The sequence below is a fragment of the Colobus angolensis genome, unplaced genomic scaffold (genome assembly GCF_000951035.1).
Source record: "Colobus angolensis palliatus isolate OR3802 unplaced genomic scaffold, Cang.pa_1.0 Scaffold76, whole genome shotgun sequence".
In the NCBI taxonomy this organism is placed as follows: domain Eukaryota; kingdom Metazoa; phylum Chordata; class Mammalia; order Primates; family Cercopithecidae; genus Colobus; species Colobus angolensis.
In genome coordinates, this window is record NW_012121376.1 from 2,805,733 (window position 1) to 2,821,386 (window position 15,654).

The 15,654-nt window shown below is 46.3% G+C and overlaps 1 protein-coding gene across 1 annotated transcript in view; it reads left to right on the forward strand.

Moving 5' to 3' along the window:
* Positions 1-15,654, forward strand: part of ZCCHC14 (zinc finger, CCHC domain containing 14) — a 95,585-nt gene that overhangs the window by 29,998 nt on the left and 49,933 nt on the right. The window contains exon 2 of the mRNA XM_011928027.1: positions 2,493-2,616. Within this exon, the coding sequence (XP_011783417.1) occupies positions 2,493-2,616 (124 nt within the window). The remainder of the gene's footprint in view (positions 1-2,492; positions 2,617-15,654) is intronic.

Here is a 15,654-nt window from a genome sequence, read left to right on the forward strand (position 1 = left end):
GCTAATTTTTTGTATTTTTAGTAGAGACAGGGTTTCACCGTGTTAGCCGGGTTGGTCTCGATCTCCTGACCTCGTGATCCACCCACCTCGGCCTCCCAAAGTGCTGGGATTACAGGCGTGAGCCACCGCGCCCAGCTTTGGCTGTGTTTCTTGTACAGTTAACATGTTAACTTCCTGAGTTGTCTTGCAAAGTAATATTTACTGTTTGGAACTAAAAATCTCCTTGTGTAAGGTTTGCATCGTACTTGTATCGGTTCTGTTACCTTGTTTAATGGGAAAGGAGTTCGTTTCTGGGATCTCTAACCATTGAATAATGAAAGAGACTGTTAAATCAGAAAGAAATCACCCAATTTAAATTACAAATATAAGTAATCCACAAAATTTAGTTTTCTTGATAACATGTTAGTAATGTTATCCAAAGAGTTGACTTTCTGGAGGAGTTACTGCATGGCTAGGACCTTTTTTTTTTTTTTTTTTTTTTTTTTTTTACTTTAAAAAAAATTTAAATAGAGACAGGGTCTCGCTATGTTACCCAGGCCAGTATCAAACTCCTAGCTTCAAGCAGTCCTCCTGCCTTAGCCTCCCAAAGTGCTGGGATTACAACCATGAGCCGCTGCACCCGGCCTTATTTTCTCGAGTTATATAAACTTACCAATTATGTAGCCCTGTGACGAGTTGCTTTTCTTGGAAGGCATCTGTTGAGCCGCGTGGGATCTGTTAGTCCCTCTCCCTGCATGAACAGTCCAGGAGGGCTTCCTGCTGGGGGGCAGGGGCTTTGACAGAGCTGGGAGCAGAGGATCTCACTGTGGACTTGGGTGTGGCCCCTGTAGCTCGCTGTCTGTGGGATACAGCAGGTGCTGGTCCTGCCGGAGTGGCGGCAGTCTCCACCCTTTCCTGCAAACTCCAGCCTCCGCCTCCACTTTCATCCTGTCTGAGGTCGAGGCCACACCTACCTGGCCAGCCCTCTGCAGAGTGAGTGCTGTGATCTGTGCTTGCCAGTGAACTTAGGGGATGTCTTGGTCAACTGCCACCTACCGTCCAGGTGTGAGATGAAAGAACAAACAGAGGCTGGAGAGGTCAGGCCATTTTCCAGGTTGCTTGTGCCGTGGACTTTCCCATACTGTGAATGCAGCATTGCTTATCAGCTCTTTTGATGAACTTTAAGATCTTACGCCTCTCTCTTATATCCTCTGAAATTTTGAAATACATTGAGACCGTAAAGAAGTTACAGCATTGACCATTTTTATTCTTCTAAATCCTGCAAGTTATAAATGTGTTTTGGCTGTGAAATTTTAAAATATTGATTGAGGGGAGAATGAAAATTATTGCTACCCTCTCCTCTCGCCCCTCTGGGCCCCTTCCAGCTTATTCCACATTCACACCATCACTGAACCCAGGAAGCAGGAGGGGTGGGATGATTCTGGTTGGCCCTTGGCTTGTTTCTGGGCTTGGTGTGTGTTGGGAGCGCTGGTGGTCAGGAGGGCCTCCCCCACCCACAGCTCGGGGGCAGCCGTCATCTGCAGGTACACTGTCTGCTTAGCAGGTCTCTGTCAGTGGGGACTGAGGGTGTGCCCCTCTTTCCCTATCACAGGCACTCCTGCAGTGGGCACACCCTGTCAGGTCTTTTTCTCACGTGTGAGTACGTTGTATGATGAATTCCTAGAAATGGAATTGGGATATAATTTTAGGATATGCTTTTTCAAACTGTACCCCAAATAGACCCAGTTGTATTCTGTTCTTTGCTGTTGTTTTTAGAGCATTTTATGATTTCAGATTTATAGGAGGAGAATGTTAAGTTCTGCTGTTTAATTCATTTTATAGGGAACTATTTGATTTGAAGAAATGTGAAAATAAAAGTTTGCCACAAATAAAAATATATATTTCACACCACCTTGGCTAATATAGTTTCTTTTTTTTTTTTTTTCTTTTTTCTTGGAGATGGAGTCTTACTCTTTTGCCCAGGCTGGAGTATAGTGTCACCATCTTGGCTCACTGCAACCCCTGCCTCCCGGATTCAAGTGATCCTCCCACGTCAGCCTCCCAAGTAGCTGGGACTACAGGCAGTTGCCACCACGCCCAGCTAATTTTTGTATTTTTAGTAGAGATGGGGTTTCACCATGTTGGCCAGGCTGGTCTTGAACTCCTGGGCTCAAGAGATCCACGCGCCTCAGCCTCCCAAAATGCTGGGGTTACAAGTGAGCCACCACACCTGGCCTCTTTGGCTACCATAGTTTCTGTGCACCCTGATGAACCCCAGCCACAAGACGTAAGCTCCCATGTTTGGCTCAGGTTATCTGAGCTCTTTTGCATTTTCAGTGGAGAGTAGTAGGTGAAATTTTCATCTTTTTGGGGAAAGCTTATTATTATAGTAATATGTGGTTTGTAGAAAAATGGAAACCAAGGTAATTATGAAAGACTTAATTAACAAATAAAATTGTCCCCTTATTAACTCCGTGGGAGAAAATAAGATGATTCTGTTTCTGTTCCCTCAGATCACTCCAAGAACCGAGGCTCCTGTCAGCAGTGTCAGTAATAGTTTGGAGAATGCCCTGCACACATCAGCACATTCCACGGAGGAGTCGCTGCCCAAGAGGCCCTTAGGAAAACATAGCAAAGGTGAGTGCACGTGAGGGCTTTAGGAGGATGTCTGACGGACAGAGGATGGGCACACCCCAGATCCCCGTGAGGGCATTGTTAAAATGCTTTCAGATCTTTCATAAATGCTAATCTTACGTGTATTTTTCTAAATTCTGTAAGTAATACATGAATATACTTTGTCTGTAAAAATCTCAAATATTGATGTTTATTGAGGAGAAGTCCAGATGTGGTATCTCATGCCTGTAATCCCAGCACTTTGGGAGGCTGAGGCGGGCAGATCACTTGAGGTCAGGAGTTCGAGACCTGCCTGGGCAACATGGTGAAACCCCGTCTGTACTAAAAATACAAAAATTAAGCTGGGCATGGTGACACACACCTGTAATCCCAGCACTTTGGGAAACCAAGGCGGGCTGATCACGTGAAGTTGGGAGTTCGAGACCAGCCTGACTAACAGGAAGAAACCCTATCTCTACTAAAAATACAAAATTAGCCGGGCATGGTGGCACATGCCTGTAATCCCAGCTACTTGGAAATCTGAGACAGGCGAATTGCTTGAATCCGGGAGGTGGAGGTCATGGTAAGCTGAGATCACGCCATTGCACTCCAGCCTGGGCAATAAGAGCAAAACTCCGTCTCAAGAAAAAATTAGCCAGGCCTGGTGGTGCACACCTGTAATCCCAGCTGCTTGGGAGCCTGAGGCAGGAGAATTAGCTGAGTGTGGTGGCGCCTGCCTGTAATCCCAGCTACTCAGGAGGCTGAGGCAGGAGACTCGCTTGAACCCGGAAGGCGGAGGTTGCAGTGAGCCGAAATCATGCCACTGCACTCCAGTCTGGGTGATAGAGTGAGATTCCATCTCAAAAAAAAAAAGGGTGGGAGGAATAAGTTTTACACCCTCCCCCCACCACATGGAAATCAGCCTTAACCACTAGAGCAGTGTTGTCCTGAAGCGCTCTCTGTGGTGACGGAGTGTTTTCCGCCTGTACCAAGTTGGTCGTCGCCAGCCACACGTGCCTTCTGCGCACTTGAAACATGGCTAATGTGACTGGCTACCAGAGTCTTTATTTTTCTTTAATGTACACGTGGACAGCTCAGTGTGGGTGGTGAGGCGCGGCCTGAGCCCCTGTGGCTCTGCACGCCAGCCTCTGCAGTGTTACAATCAGCTGCAAAGTTGCTAACCATGCCATGGTAGTGGAGGCTTTGGGGAGGGGAGAGTAAGGTGGTTTGTAGGACTGGATAGACCAGATAATGCATTCCCGGTAAAATAAATGCTTATGTGGTTTGCAGAATCATCAGTAGTGGGGAGAGAGAGACAAGGGTGGCGCTTTTCACTGGGGTCACTTGTCCTGAGCCCCAATGGCTTGGAGGCACCGAGGCCAGCTGTGTCCACATCTGCCGGCCTCTGTTCTCCCCGTGTTATTTACAAAGATGTTTGTCTACTTGCAGGTGCACCACGTGAGGCCCAGAGCCACACTCGCCTGCCCCGTGTGCTCTCCCCCTTGTCCCCATCCCTGGCGTGGCGCTTCCTGCCTTCCACAGGCTTTATGACTGCTTTGTTTCTAAAGTCTCGTTCTGACAAAGCCATTGAGAGCCTGTCTTGATTTAGATCCTAACTCCGGAAGGACCCGTTTCCCCGGCAGCTGCAGCCTGTGTTGATGTATGTGATGAGTACGGTATGGTATGGAGACAGTAACTCCTTACTGCAGCCCTGCGAGGGCACCTGTCCCCACTTGACCCTCTTAGCAACCCTCTGAGGTCGCAACAGTCTTTGTCTTATCCACTGCTCTTGGGAGAGTCTGTGGCTGTTAGTTGAGCGTCTTCACCACAGCCTCATCCTGGAGGTGCCGCAGTGCTCCAACCCCGGAGCTGGACACTTGGCATTGGAATTGCAGGGAGTCCCTCCGCTGTAGAAAGGGCTCCTCCTCTTCCTTCCCCACGTCATCCAGGAGAAAGGCCTGCTGTGGAGTGCTGCTTCCTTTGTCCCCAGACGGTCCAGCCTAGGAACCTGTGCCCTGCACACCCTGTGAATCTTAAGGGATGGACTCTTCAGTGCTTTTTCTTCAAGACATAATTGTTGACATCCCCATTCTTTCTTTTTTTTCTGTATAATTTCAAAATAGCGAGTATCTGTCATTGTCTTGTCTGCATGCTTTGGTGCCCAGAGAGACAGAGGGTGAGCTGACTCTCATGTGAGCTGTGGCAAAGCCTGCGTAGGCTGGCGGGTCGGCTCTGAGGCCATGAGTGGCTGTTCTCAAACCCTACAGTGCGTAAAATACTGCAGTGAGCAGACGCTCTTAATTATCTGCAGCATTCTGCGTTCATTGGTCATAGAGAGTCATGGTTTCTCTTGTCCAGAAATTGGCAAGCGAGTTAACTTGGTTTTCTTAGTCACTTTTCATGTGAATCCTTTTAATATTCTGTTGGGTGCAGGTTATTGCTCTTCAGAAAGTTTAAAGTCACTCTTAAGTTGTATAGTTTTATTACTATAATGTTTTCTCTCTGTCTTTTCTGTATCCTACTTCTGTTTTGGTTTTTCTCTGCTTCTTCAGAAGCCCTATAGTGATACAGTTTAACTTACAGAGTGGTCAGGCACTTTAAACATTTCTTAGTATATAAAAGCTCAGGAAACAACAGTCCAAGCACGTGACTAACTTACATAACAGATACTGACTTACATCATCTTCCTAACAGCCCTGTGAGGGTTGATTGTACCTATTTAATTCTAACTGATCCCATGTGGTGCTTTTTACCCCATTTTACAGATGGGAGAACTGAGTCACAGATAAGACCTTTTCCTGAGGTCAGCTGGGATTCAAAGCCAGAGCTCATGCTCTTAACCCTGTGGCCAGCTGAAGAAAAGAGCAAAGGAAAAGAAGGGTAGGACTGTGCTGAAAGTGGGAAACACACAGTGGTATGGGCAGTGCCTACAAGTACACATTAACTAGCGAAATCATTCCTGTTTTTCCTGACCTATTTATTGTGAACGTTTTCCAGTTCAGGAGTAGAGATTGTAGCCTAGTAAGCCCCGTACCCGGTGCCTGGCTGCAGCTCCAGGTCACTGTGTGTGGCTTCTGAGTCCCCTGAACTTGTGGATGTGGCTGAGAACTGCAGGGCACTCTCCAAGCGTTCCAGTCCCCGTATTGATGATTTACTGAAACCTAGGGAAGCTGTCGTAATGTACAAGCTAAGATGGAAACTGCTTTTAGTAATACTCTCAACAAAGTAAGTTCTGTAACTTTGGACTTTGAGGAATTAGAATTTTTTAAAGTTTTCTTTTTGTGAGACAGTGAAGGAGGTATACTTTCATTAAACTTGTTTATATACCAGTAGTTCTCAACCTTTTTGGTCTTAGGACCCCTTTGCACTCTTAAAAATTAGAGGTTCCAAAGAATCCATGTTTATGTGGGTCATATCTATAGGTATTTACCATATTATCAATTACAACTCAGCTTTTTAAAAATTGTGTTTTTTTTATTTTAACCTAAATGAATGTTTTCCATTGTGTGCCCCTGGGGTTTGTGTTTACTATGCCATCCAAACTCCAAAGTCTTGTACTTTTGGTAAAAAAAAAAAAATCTATCCCAACCAGTTAGAACATGAATTCTAAGAAGACAAGAATTCATCTAAAATCTAAATTCTAAAATGCCCTCAGTCTGTGGCCTTTCCTGGGTTGTGCTGGGATTCCAGTGTGCAGCTGGAATCAAGCCTTGATAGTTTCGATTTCTTTATTGGCTGTTTATCCAACATTTTATTATGAGGACTTTGAAACACACAGTCAAGTTCAGGAAGTTCCACAGTGAGGACCCTCCACCTAGATTAGACAGTTTCATTTTACTGCATAGATGCTTTTCAACTCACAGTGGGGGTTGCAAGTTGAAAATACCATAAGTTGCAATGCACCGAATACAGCACACATGCTAAACATCATGTCTTAGCCTAGCCTAGCCTATCTTAAATGTGCTCAGAACACTTGCATTAGCCTACAGATGGGCAGAATTATCTGACACACAGCCTACTTTAAAGTGTTGAATCTCTCATGTCATCTATTGAGTCTGTACTGAAAGTGGAAACGGAATGGTTGTATGGGCACTCGAAGCAGTTTCTTCTGAATGCATGTTGCTTTTGCACTGTTGTAAAGTCGAAAAATCATTAACTCCAGCCTTCTTTCAGTCAGGGACCGTCTGTACTATTTTTAAGCTGGTTGCCTGTAGCATTCCTCAGCCAGGGATTCTGATTTGAGCCCTAGGGCACAGAGAATCATTTGAGTGACTGTTTTCTCAATTTCCCTAAGGAAAATGTGATTAGAGACATAGGAGTAAAGTTCTTCATCGTGTAAGAGCTGTAGGACAATAGGACTTTGCTCCCTCTATGAGCCCCCCAGTTAAGAGAAGCAACAGGAATGCAGTACACATCTTTACCTTTTCAGGCTCCACTCTGAGTTAATGTTGAGCCACTCCATGTGACACAGAAGCCTGTTGTCACTGTGTTGTTCAGTGGGGTGCCGAGGCCAGCTCATGGTATCTCCTGAGAGCCTGTTGTTCACTTTCCAAGATTTTTTTTTTTTTGAGACAGAGCTTCACTCTTGTTGCCCAGGCTGGAGTACAATGGCACGATCCCGGCTCACCACAACCTCCACCTCCCGGGTTCAAGCATTTCTCCTGCCTCAGCCTTCTGAGTAGCTGGGATTACAGGCATGTGCCACCACGCCCCGCTAAGTTTGCATTTTTAGTAGAGATGGGTTTCTCCATGTTGGAGAAACCTCCGGTGATCCACCTGCCTTGGCCTCCTACAGTGCTGGGATTATAGACGTGAGCCTCTGCGCCCGGCCTCCAGGATTTTCTAAAGCCCACTGGTGTTGCATTGGTGGCTGATGGTGGCATGTCGTCAGCCATGGCGGGGCATTTATGCTTTGTGGGTCGGCAGATGACACAGGTCAGGGGCTTCCCTGTCCTCACCAGTTGTCAGCCGTTTACCAGGCCTCATCAGTGCAGCTCTGCCCCATCCTGTATGTGTCCTTGTCACATGGATCCAGCTACGTGTGCTCTGCACCGTGTAAGACAGGCCTAGGATTTTTGCATATATTTTAAGAAAGTAAAAGGAAAAAGGTGATAGTCTTTTATATTGTCCATATTATTTACTATTTCCACTGCTCTTCATTTTATCCTGAAAATTGGAATTTCCATCTGGTCTCATTTCCCGTCAGCCTGAAAAACTTCCTTTCACATTTCTTTCAGTGCAGTTCTGCTGACAGTGGATTTTAGTTTTCGTTTATCTGAAAATATCTTTGTTTTGCCTTCATTCTGGCTAATTATGGAATTCTTCATTGAGGGTTTTTGTTTTAACTTTAGCAATGTCAATTTGCTATATTCTGGCTCTTATTTTCCTAATGAAAAGTCCTCTAGCATTTGTATCGCCGTATGCCATGGGCCATTTTTCTGTGGCTGCTTTGAAGATTTTCTCTTTATCTTTGGTTTGGAATGGTTTGTCTATGATGTGCCTTGGTGTAATTCTCTTTTATTTCTTGTTTACTGAACTGCTTGTGTCTGAGCTTATGCTGTTCACTACAACATAAACTTTTCGGTCAGTATTGGAGTATTCTTTCTTCCTCATTCTCCTTCTCTTCTCCATCTGAGACTCTAGTTTTCATGTATGAGAAACCTTTGGTCTTGCCCCACAGATCTGAGCTGAAACTCAGTTCATTTTTCAAATTCTTTTCTCTCTCTCCCTCAGACGGGACATTTTCTTTTTATCTATCTTCAAGCTCTTGTACCCTTCTGTCATTTTCAGTCTACTGGAACACTAAGCTAATGGATGTTTTCATACCAGATACTGTATTTTTAGTTTTAGAATTTCTATATGGTTCTTTTTTATAATTTCTGTTTCTCTGCTGAGTTTCTATCTATTCACTTATTGTGAGCATTTTTGTTTTTACATCTTTGAACATCATTATAATAGCTGCTTTCCAATCCTGGTCTGCCAGTTTCAGCATTGGGGTCACTTAGGGCTGGTGTCCATTCATCACACTTTCTCGAGTATTCCTCACATTTCCCTATTTTTGTGAATGTCTAATTTTAGATTGTGCCATTGTGCATGATTATAGTTTCCGTCTTTTCTCGTGTTCTGAAGAGTGTTGTTTCTCTCTTGCAACAGGGAATATTGTTTGGACAAGGTCGAGGCTTCTGCTGCTGGGGCGGGCAGCAGATGGAGGTGCCTTAGTCCTTAGACTGCACCAGCTGTGTGAAGCCGGCCCTCCACCCGTGGCTGGGGCAGCAGGTGTGCAGTGGGCACGTGCAGAGCCTGGGCTTTGCCTGGGAGGCTCTCCTTGGTGGGCAGCTGCGCTCATCCCAGCCCTATCCCCTCTTCCCAGGGCCGAGCACTGACAGGGGCACTGACGGGGCCTGCCCTCGGGTGAAAGGCACAAACCTGCACCCTCCCGTATTCTGCGGCCTTCCTCCAGGTTCTGCCTGCTCTCACTACTCTCCAGTGACTTCAGAGGGGTGTTTTGTTCTGTAAATACATTTTTTCCCAGGATTTTTCTTTGTTATTTGTGGAATAGGAGCTGTTGCCATGACTGGGGCCCAGCAGGCCCAGGTCGTGCCACGTGCCCTTAGTCGGGCTCTACGCGAGTGCTGCTCGCTTCCAAGCATGGCTCTGTCCCCCAGGAGCCCCCACTTCCTTCTAGCAGGTGGCTTTGCTGGAGGTTGTCACAGGTCAACGCTCCATCTTCCAGCTTGTTCAGAAGCCAATCTGCCCCTCTCTTCCGCCTCCCCTCCCAGGCTGGGTCCGCTCCTCTGTTGAGGGAGATGGGTGCTTGGCATCCCCCTCTGTGTTCAGTCTTCTCTCCTTTCTCAGGGCCCCCAAGGTATCCCCACTTGGGCGTGGGCACACGTGTGCACTTGGGCCGCCTGAGCCCTCCTCCTGTCACCACACAGCCATGCTGCCGGAAGGCATGAGGCTTCGCTGTTTCTTTCACTTCAGCACCTGCACCACTCACCCCAGCCTCAGCATCTGCACCTCCCTGAAGCTGCTCTCACAGAGGGTCATGAGGGGCTCCTCAGTTGACAAGCAAGGTAGGTGCTTTCAGAGCTCACTACCTTTTCCTGGCATTTGTGACTGCCCCGCCCCAAACTCCATCCTCCCTTGGCTGCTTCTGTGTTTTTAAAATTGTGAAACGTCATCCCTGTGAAGCCGGTGGGCTCCATTAAATCGGTTTCCTGAGAACACCCTTGCCTGGCTTTCCCCTTGCCTTTCTGTTTCCTTTGAAATTCCCTCTTCTCGTGTCCCTCAAAGGCTAGTGGTCCTGATAGCGCTCTTCTGTACCCTGCTTTATGCTTTCCCTGAGCCGTCTTACCTGAGCCTGTTCTGCAGCCACTATCCCTCTCTCGGTGGCTTTCAGCTCTGAGTTCAGCTGAAACTCTTGCAGACTCCAAGTCCTTGTCAGCCACTGGTAACGTGAATATTTTCACCCATGCAGCCAGTGGGTACACAGTCGCCTGCCCGGCATGGAGCTGCCAGCTCCTGCATGCCCTCGACATGGTTCCAGTATTTGTGATTGATCCCAGCAATCGAATGCTTAGAGCAGAAACCTGGAAGTCCAAGGCAGCTTCTCTCCCACATGGTGGCCCTGGCCCTGCGAGGCTGTCACCACTTCTTCCCCGTCATCTGGGCCTCCATCTTATCTGTCACTTCATGCGTCCCTCTGTCTTTGGCCTTGCCCCTCTTCAGTCTGTCTGTCAAGCAGGGACCAGTCCAGTACACCCTGCGTCACTGCACGCCCCTGCTTACGGCTTGTCCGCGGTGGCTCAAGGACGCTGCAGTCAGCCCACACTTGCCCAGCCCTGCGCCGTGCAGGGAGAGCCAGGATTCCTTTTGCTCAGGCGAGGACATGTGGCTTTGAGGGATGAAATAACTGCCCAGGCTCATGAGCTAGAAAGTGTCACATTTCAAACCAAGACATCTGAATGCAGCAGACCTGCAGGATTTCTTTTCCATATTCACCGTGGTGTCACCAGCCAGGGAGCTGCTGCCTCTGCATGACCTTCTTCCTTCCCCGTATCAGCTCCTGACACTCCCCTTCCGCTCTGAGGCAAACAGCACTGTCCTGCTCCTGGGCCCTGACTGCAGCATCCCTCTGCCCAGAATAGACCCTGCCCTTGAAGCCTAGCGCAGCATCACGTCTTTGAACCTTTTCATTTTTATATCACTTATGGCTGGCGCTGTGCTTAGAGCATACTAATGCCAAGCAGAATGTTTACCTTAATATGTAAATAAGTGACATTCCTAGGGCCCCTAAATTCAAGTGCCACATTACTAATCATTAAAAATGGAAATTTGGGCGCAGTGGCACACGCCTATAATCCCAGCACTTCGGGAGGCCAAATTGAGTGGATCACCTGAGAGTCAGGAGTTTGAGACCAGCCTGACCAACATGGTAAAACCCCATCTCTACTTAAAATATAAAAGTTAGCACACGCGCCTGTAATATCAGCCACTTGGGAGGCCGAGACAGGAGAGTTGCTTGAGTCCGGGAGGTGAAGGTTGTAGTGAGCCAGGATCACACCATTGCACTCCAGCCTGGGCAACAAGAGCAAAATTCTATCTCAAAAAAAAAGGCTGGGCGCGATGTCTCACGCCTGTAATCCTAGCACTTTGGGAGGCCGAGGTGGGCGGATCACCTGAGGTCACGAGTTTGAGACCAGCCTGGCTAACATGGTGAAACCCCTTAGCTGGGCATGGTGGCATGCACCTGTAAACCCCAGCTACTCGGGAGGCTAAGGCAGGAGAATCGCTTGAACCCAGGAGGCGGAGGTTGCTGTGAGCCGAGATCGTGCCATTACACTCCAGCTTGGGCAACAAGAGCAAAACTCCATCTCAAAAAAAAAAAAAGGAAAGGGTGTTCATTTCCTGTTTTTGCTACTTTAAAAATATTATCAGGCGCAGTGGCTTACGCACTTGGGGAGGCCGAGGCAGGCAGATCACTTGAGCTCAGGAGTTCCACACGAGCCTGGGCAACATGGTGAAAACGCTTCTCTACAAAAAAGACAAAAATTAGCCAGGCATGGTGGCGCACGCCTATAATCCCAGCTACTCAGGAGACTGAGGCAGGAGAACTGCTTGAGCCTGGCAGGTGGAGGTTGCGATGAGCCAAGATCATGCCATTACACTCCAGTCTGGGCAATAGGAGTGAAAGCCTGTCTCAAAAAAAAAAGAAAAAAAAAAAGAGAATCTATTGTCTGCTTTATGTTTTACGAATTATTCACTACTTTTGTTTCTCTTTGTGAAGAACAAATGAAATTAACACAATGTAAAGATAATAACCAAAGAAAAATAAATTATATCATGTTCTTAAGTATAATATGGTATGTCCTAAAAAGATGTAGGGAAGAAGCAGCAGTTTCGTCAGTGTGATAGTGAATGTTCACATTCTAACAACAGCTGAAAGAAGTAATGCTTCTAAAAATTATCCCATTAACATAGACAAGTAAAGTGAGAAAGTAAGTTGATATTTTAGGAAAATTATTATTTAACTGCTAGTCTTAAGAATACAGTTTTCCAATTTTTAAATGGAAACTGGCTTTTGGTAATAAAATTTTAAAGCAGGAAGTATCTGGTATGATTGTGGTACAGCTCTTAGTTCAGGTGTGAAGACATTTGGTTGTATTGTATAGAACTTAGAAGGGATGTCTCCTGGAAAACAGTCCTGGTTCTTTTTCTCTCTTTTTTCTTTTCTTTCTTTCTTTCTTTTCTTTTTCTTTCTTTCTTTTTTTTTTTTTGAGACAGGGTCTCACTCTGTTGTGCAGGCTGGAGTGCAGTGCCTCAGTTTTTCAGCTCACTGCAGCCTTGACCTCTGGGGTCCTCCTGCCTGAGGTCCTCCTGCCTCAGCTTCCCGAGTAGCTGAGACCACAGGCGCACACCACCATGCCCAGCTAACTTTCATATTTTTGTAGAGACAGGGTTTCGACATATTGGCCAGGCTGGCCTTGAACTCCTGGGCTCACGTCATCCACCCACCTCGGCCTCCCAAAGTGCTGGGATCACAAGTGTGAGCCCCACGCCTGGCTTATCCCAGGTCATTTTTTAAACTCTCCCCTCTACTATGAATATTCCCTTTACTGTGATTTTTTTAAGCATAATTTTGGTAATTATTGAAGTGGTTTCTTATTGAGAATATAGATTAAACCACTTAATAAAGATACCTTGAAAGCAAATTAAAGAAAGACATTTGGCAGAAAACTACTGGATTTTTTCTCTACGTCTCTGTTGACCTAAAGAGAAAGGGACTGGGGTTTGCTCTCTTGGTGGTGTTGCTGAGTTGGTGGGGGTTTGTCGCTGCACCTCTGCTGCTGAGTGCTCTTCTCTCCTTCGTGATCATGGATGGAGGGCCTAGGATCCCAGGAACCATGGTGCCCTTTCCCCTGCCCCTCACCCTCTCTTCTCTGCATCTGTCCCTTCCTACTTCTCTTCATAGTTTTAGGGATAGGAACATTAAAGTGTGCCCAATTATTTTTATAAGGTTTTGTTCTAGAGAAAGGATGTAAGGAAGCTTGTAAAGACAGACCACAACAGGATTAAGAGACGCCTGGGATGTGTTGGTCAGCCACAGCTGTGTTAACAGCAGACTAGCAGAGCTCAGGAGCACCCAAGATGAGCGCCTTCCTCACGGATGAGCCAGCATGGGCTGGCCGCTGTCAGCTGAGCTATGCTGGGTGACTGTTCAGGTCATAGTGGCTGGAGTGGCTCTGACTCAGGTGTCCCTCATCCTCCTTGAACTGGTGACCAAGGGCACGTGGGAGCCATGAGGATTCGTAAGGCTGAGCTTGGGCCGGCACGCGGTCATTTCTGCCTCTTTGTGATGTCCACAGCGAGTCTCATGGCCACACCCCCGAATTCAAGGATAGGAAGGTCTACACCACCGTAAGCCAGCCACAGCATGGATTTCAGTGTGACGAAGGGTAAAGAACTGTGGCAGAGAATTCAGACTACTGTAAAGTACACAGATAATTCAGAGAACAGAGGCTGATCATTTTGATAAGTATCCTACTTAGGGAAACTCCAGTTAACATTCTCTGGGAGGTTGAGGGGATATTGCATTTGTCAGATGAAAGCTGGGTGCCATGATAAAAGAAAAAATGAAGACCAAGAAAGAGTTGTTGGGATGTAAAAGTGACCGCCAGAACAAAACATTCAGTGGTGTTCGAGGATTGCTGAACGTGGAGATACAAGGTAGAGAGAAGGTGAGTGGCACAGATGGGCGGCCAAGCTCGGCCTCTGAAACGCAGGGTGTCTGGAAGAGAAGATGAAAGGAAGGAGCGTATTCAGCACGCATGGGCAGAAAACGGCCTCGTGAGTCTTCCCTCGAAAGGGCAGACCGAGTGCTGAGAAAGGTGAGTTGAAAACACCCATATCGAGACGCATTGTTGTTTCTGATAAGGGATCAAGAAATAATCTTACACATTTTCAAAGGAGAACAACAAAACAGATCTCACCTGTGAAGAAACCAGAATTAGGCTAACTTGGACTTGCTGTTTGCAACAGTGGATGCCAGAGGACTGTGGAAAGTCAAGTTTTGAATGAAAGTTATTTTCATTGAGAATAATTCAAAACATTTCAGATTTTGGAGCATTTTGGATTTCAGATTTTCGGATTAGGAATACAACCTGTATATGGAAATGGAAGAAGTTAATGATTGTGAAGATCATCTTCCTATAGAAGAATGGTATGCATTCCAAACAGTAGATTACACATATATTAATGCAATTAGGTTTTTTCCACCAACAGAAGAAAGAAAGGCAGTTAACTCCAGAGGACTCATACCTTCATGCTTATACACACAGATTGTCCAGGGATGCCATGATTCAAGTCACCAGTCATCAGGGAAATACACATCAAAGCCACGGGAGAGTATCATTTCTATTCACCGGGGTGATGAAAGTCAGAAGGACAAAATAGCAAATGTTAGGATCAGAAGCAGCGGGAGCTTTCATCCACAGCTGATAGGAGGGTAAAATGCTACAACCATTAAGAAAACTGTTTGGCATTTCTTATGAAGTGATGAATGTATCTTATATTCCTGCAGTTCTCGTCCTAGGGAATTCATCCCAAAGAAATGAAAGGGTACGTCCACACCAGCACTTGTAGATGAAGGCTTATAGCAGCTTATGCATAATAGCCGCAAACTGGACACAACCCAGATGTCCATGAGTGGGAGAATATGGATAAACAAACTGTGGTGTATTTATACAAGGGAAGAGAACTCAGTCATTTTCAAAACTAATACATGTAACCACATAGGAATCTCAAAAATACAATGTTGAATGAAAGCAGGACCCATGTATGGTCCAGTTTATATGATGTTCAAGACTTTTTAGAGAATTGAAAAGCACTGCGTCTTGATTCAAGGATTAGTGATCACATGGGTATTTAAATTTACCCAAACTCATTGAATTGTACACTTCAGATCTCTGCATTTTGCTCTATGTGAATTTTGCCTGAAATTAAAAAAAAAAAAAACAACACCTGACCCCCTTGCCGTTTCACACAGACCCTTTGCAGTCTGGCAGGTCTCCTGCTTTGCTGCCTGCTTTGTTCCCCCTGGCCCAAAATATGTGTGGCTGGAGGGGTGAGGTCTGTTTCTTCCCCCATCTTTAAGAATGTGTATGTGTCTTTTAAGACTCTGCCCCAAAAGAGCTTTACCGGAATGTCTTTTCCTAGTCTATTGGCAGAATTCTGTCTTCCTCTTGAGTCTTAGATGACGTTATATGTATTTTGAATGTGAAAATTCTCACGTGGTATTTGTTACTAAATTGTCTTCCCGTAGAGAATGTCGGTTTGCTGGCCGGGCACAGTGGCTCACACCTGTAATCCCAGCACTTTGGGAGGCCAGGTCAGGTGGATCACTTGAGGTCAGGAGTTCGAGACCAGCCTGGCCAACATGACGAAACCCCATCTCTACTAAGAATACAAAAAAAACTAACCAGGCATGGTGGTGCGTGCTTGTAATCCCAGCTACTCGGGAGGCTGAGACAAGAGAATCGCTTGAACCTGGGAGGTGGAGGTTGC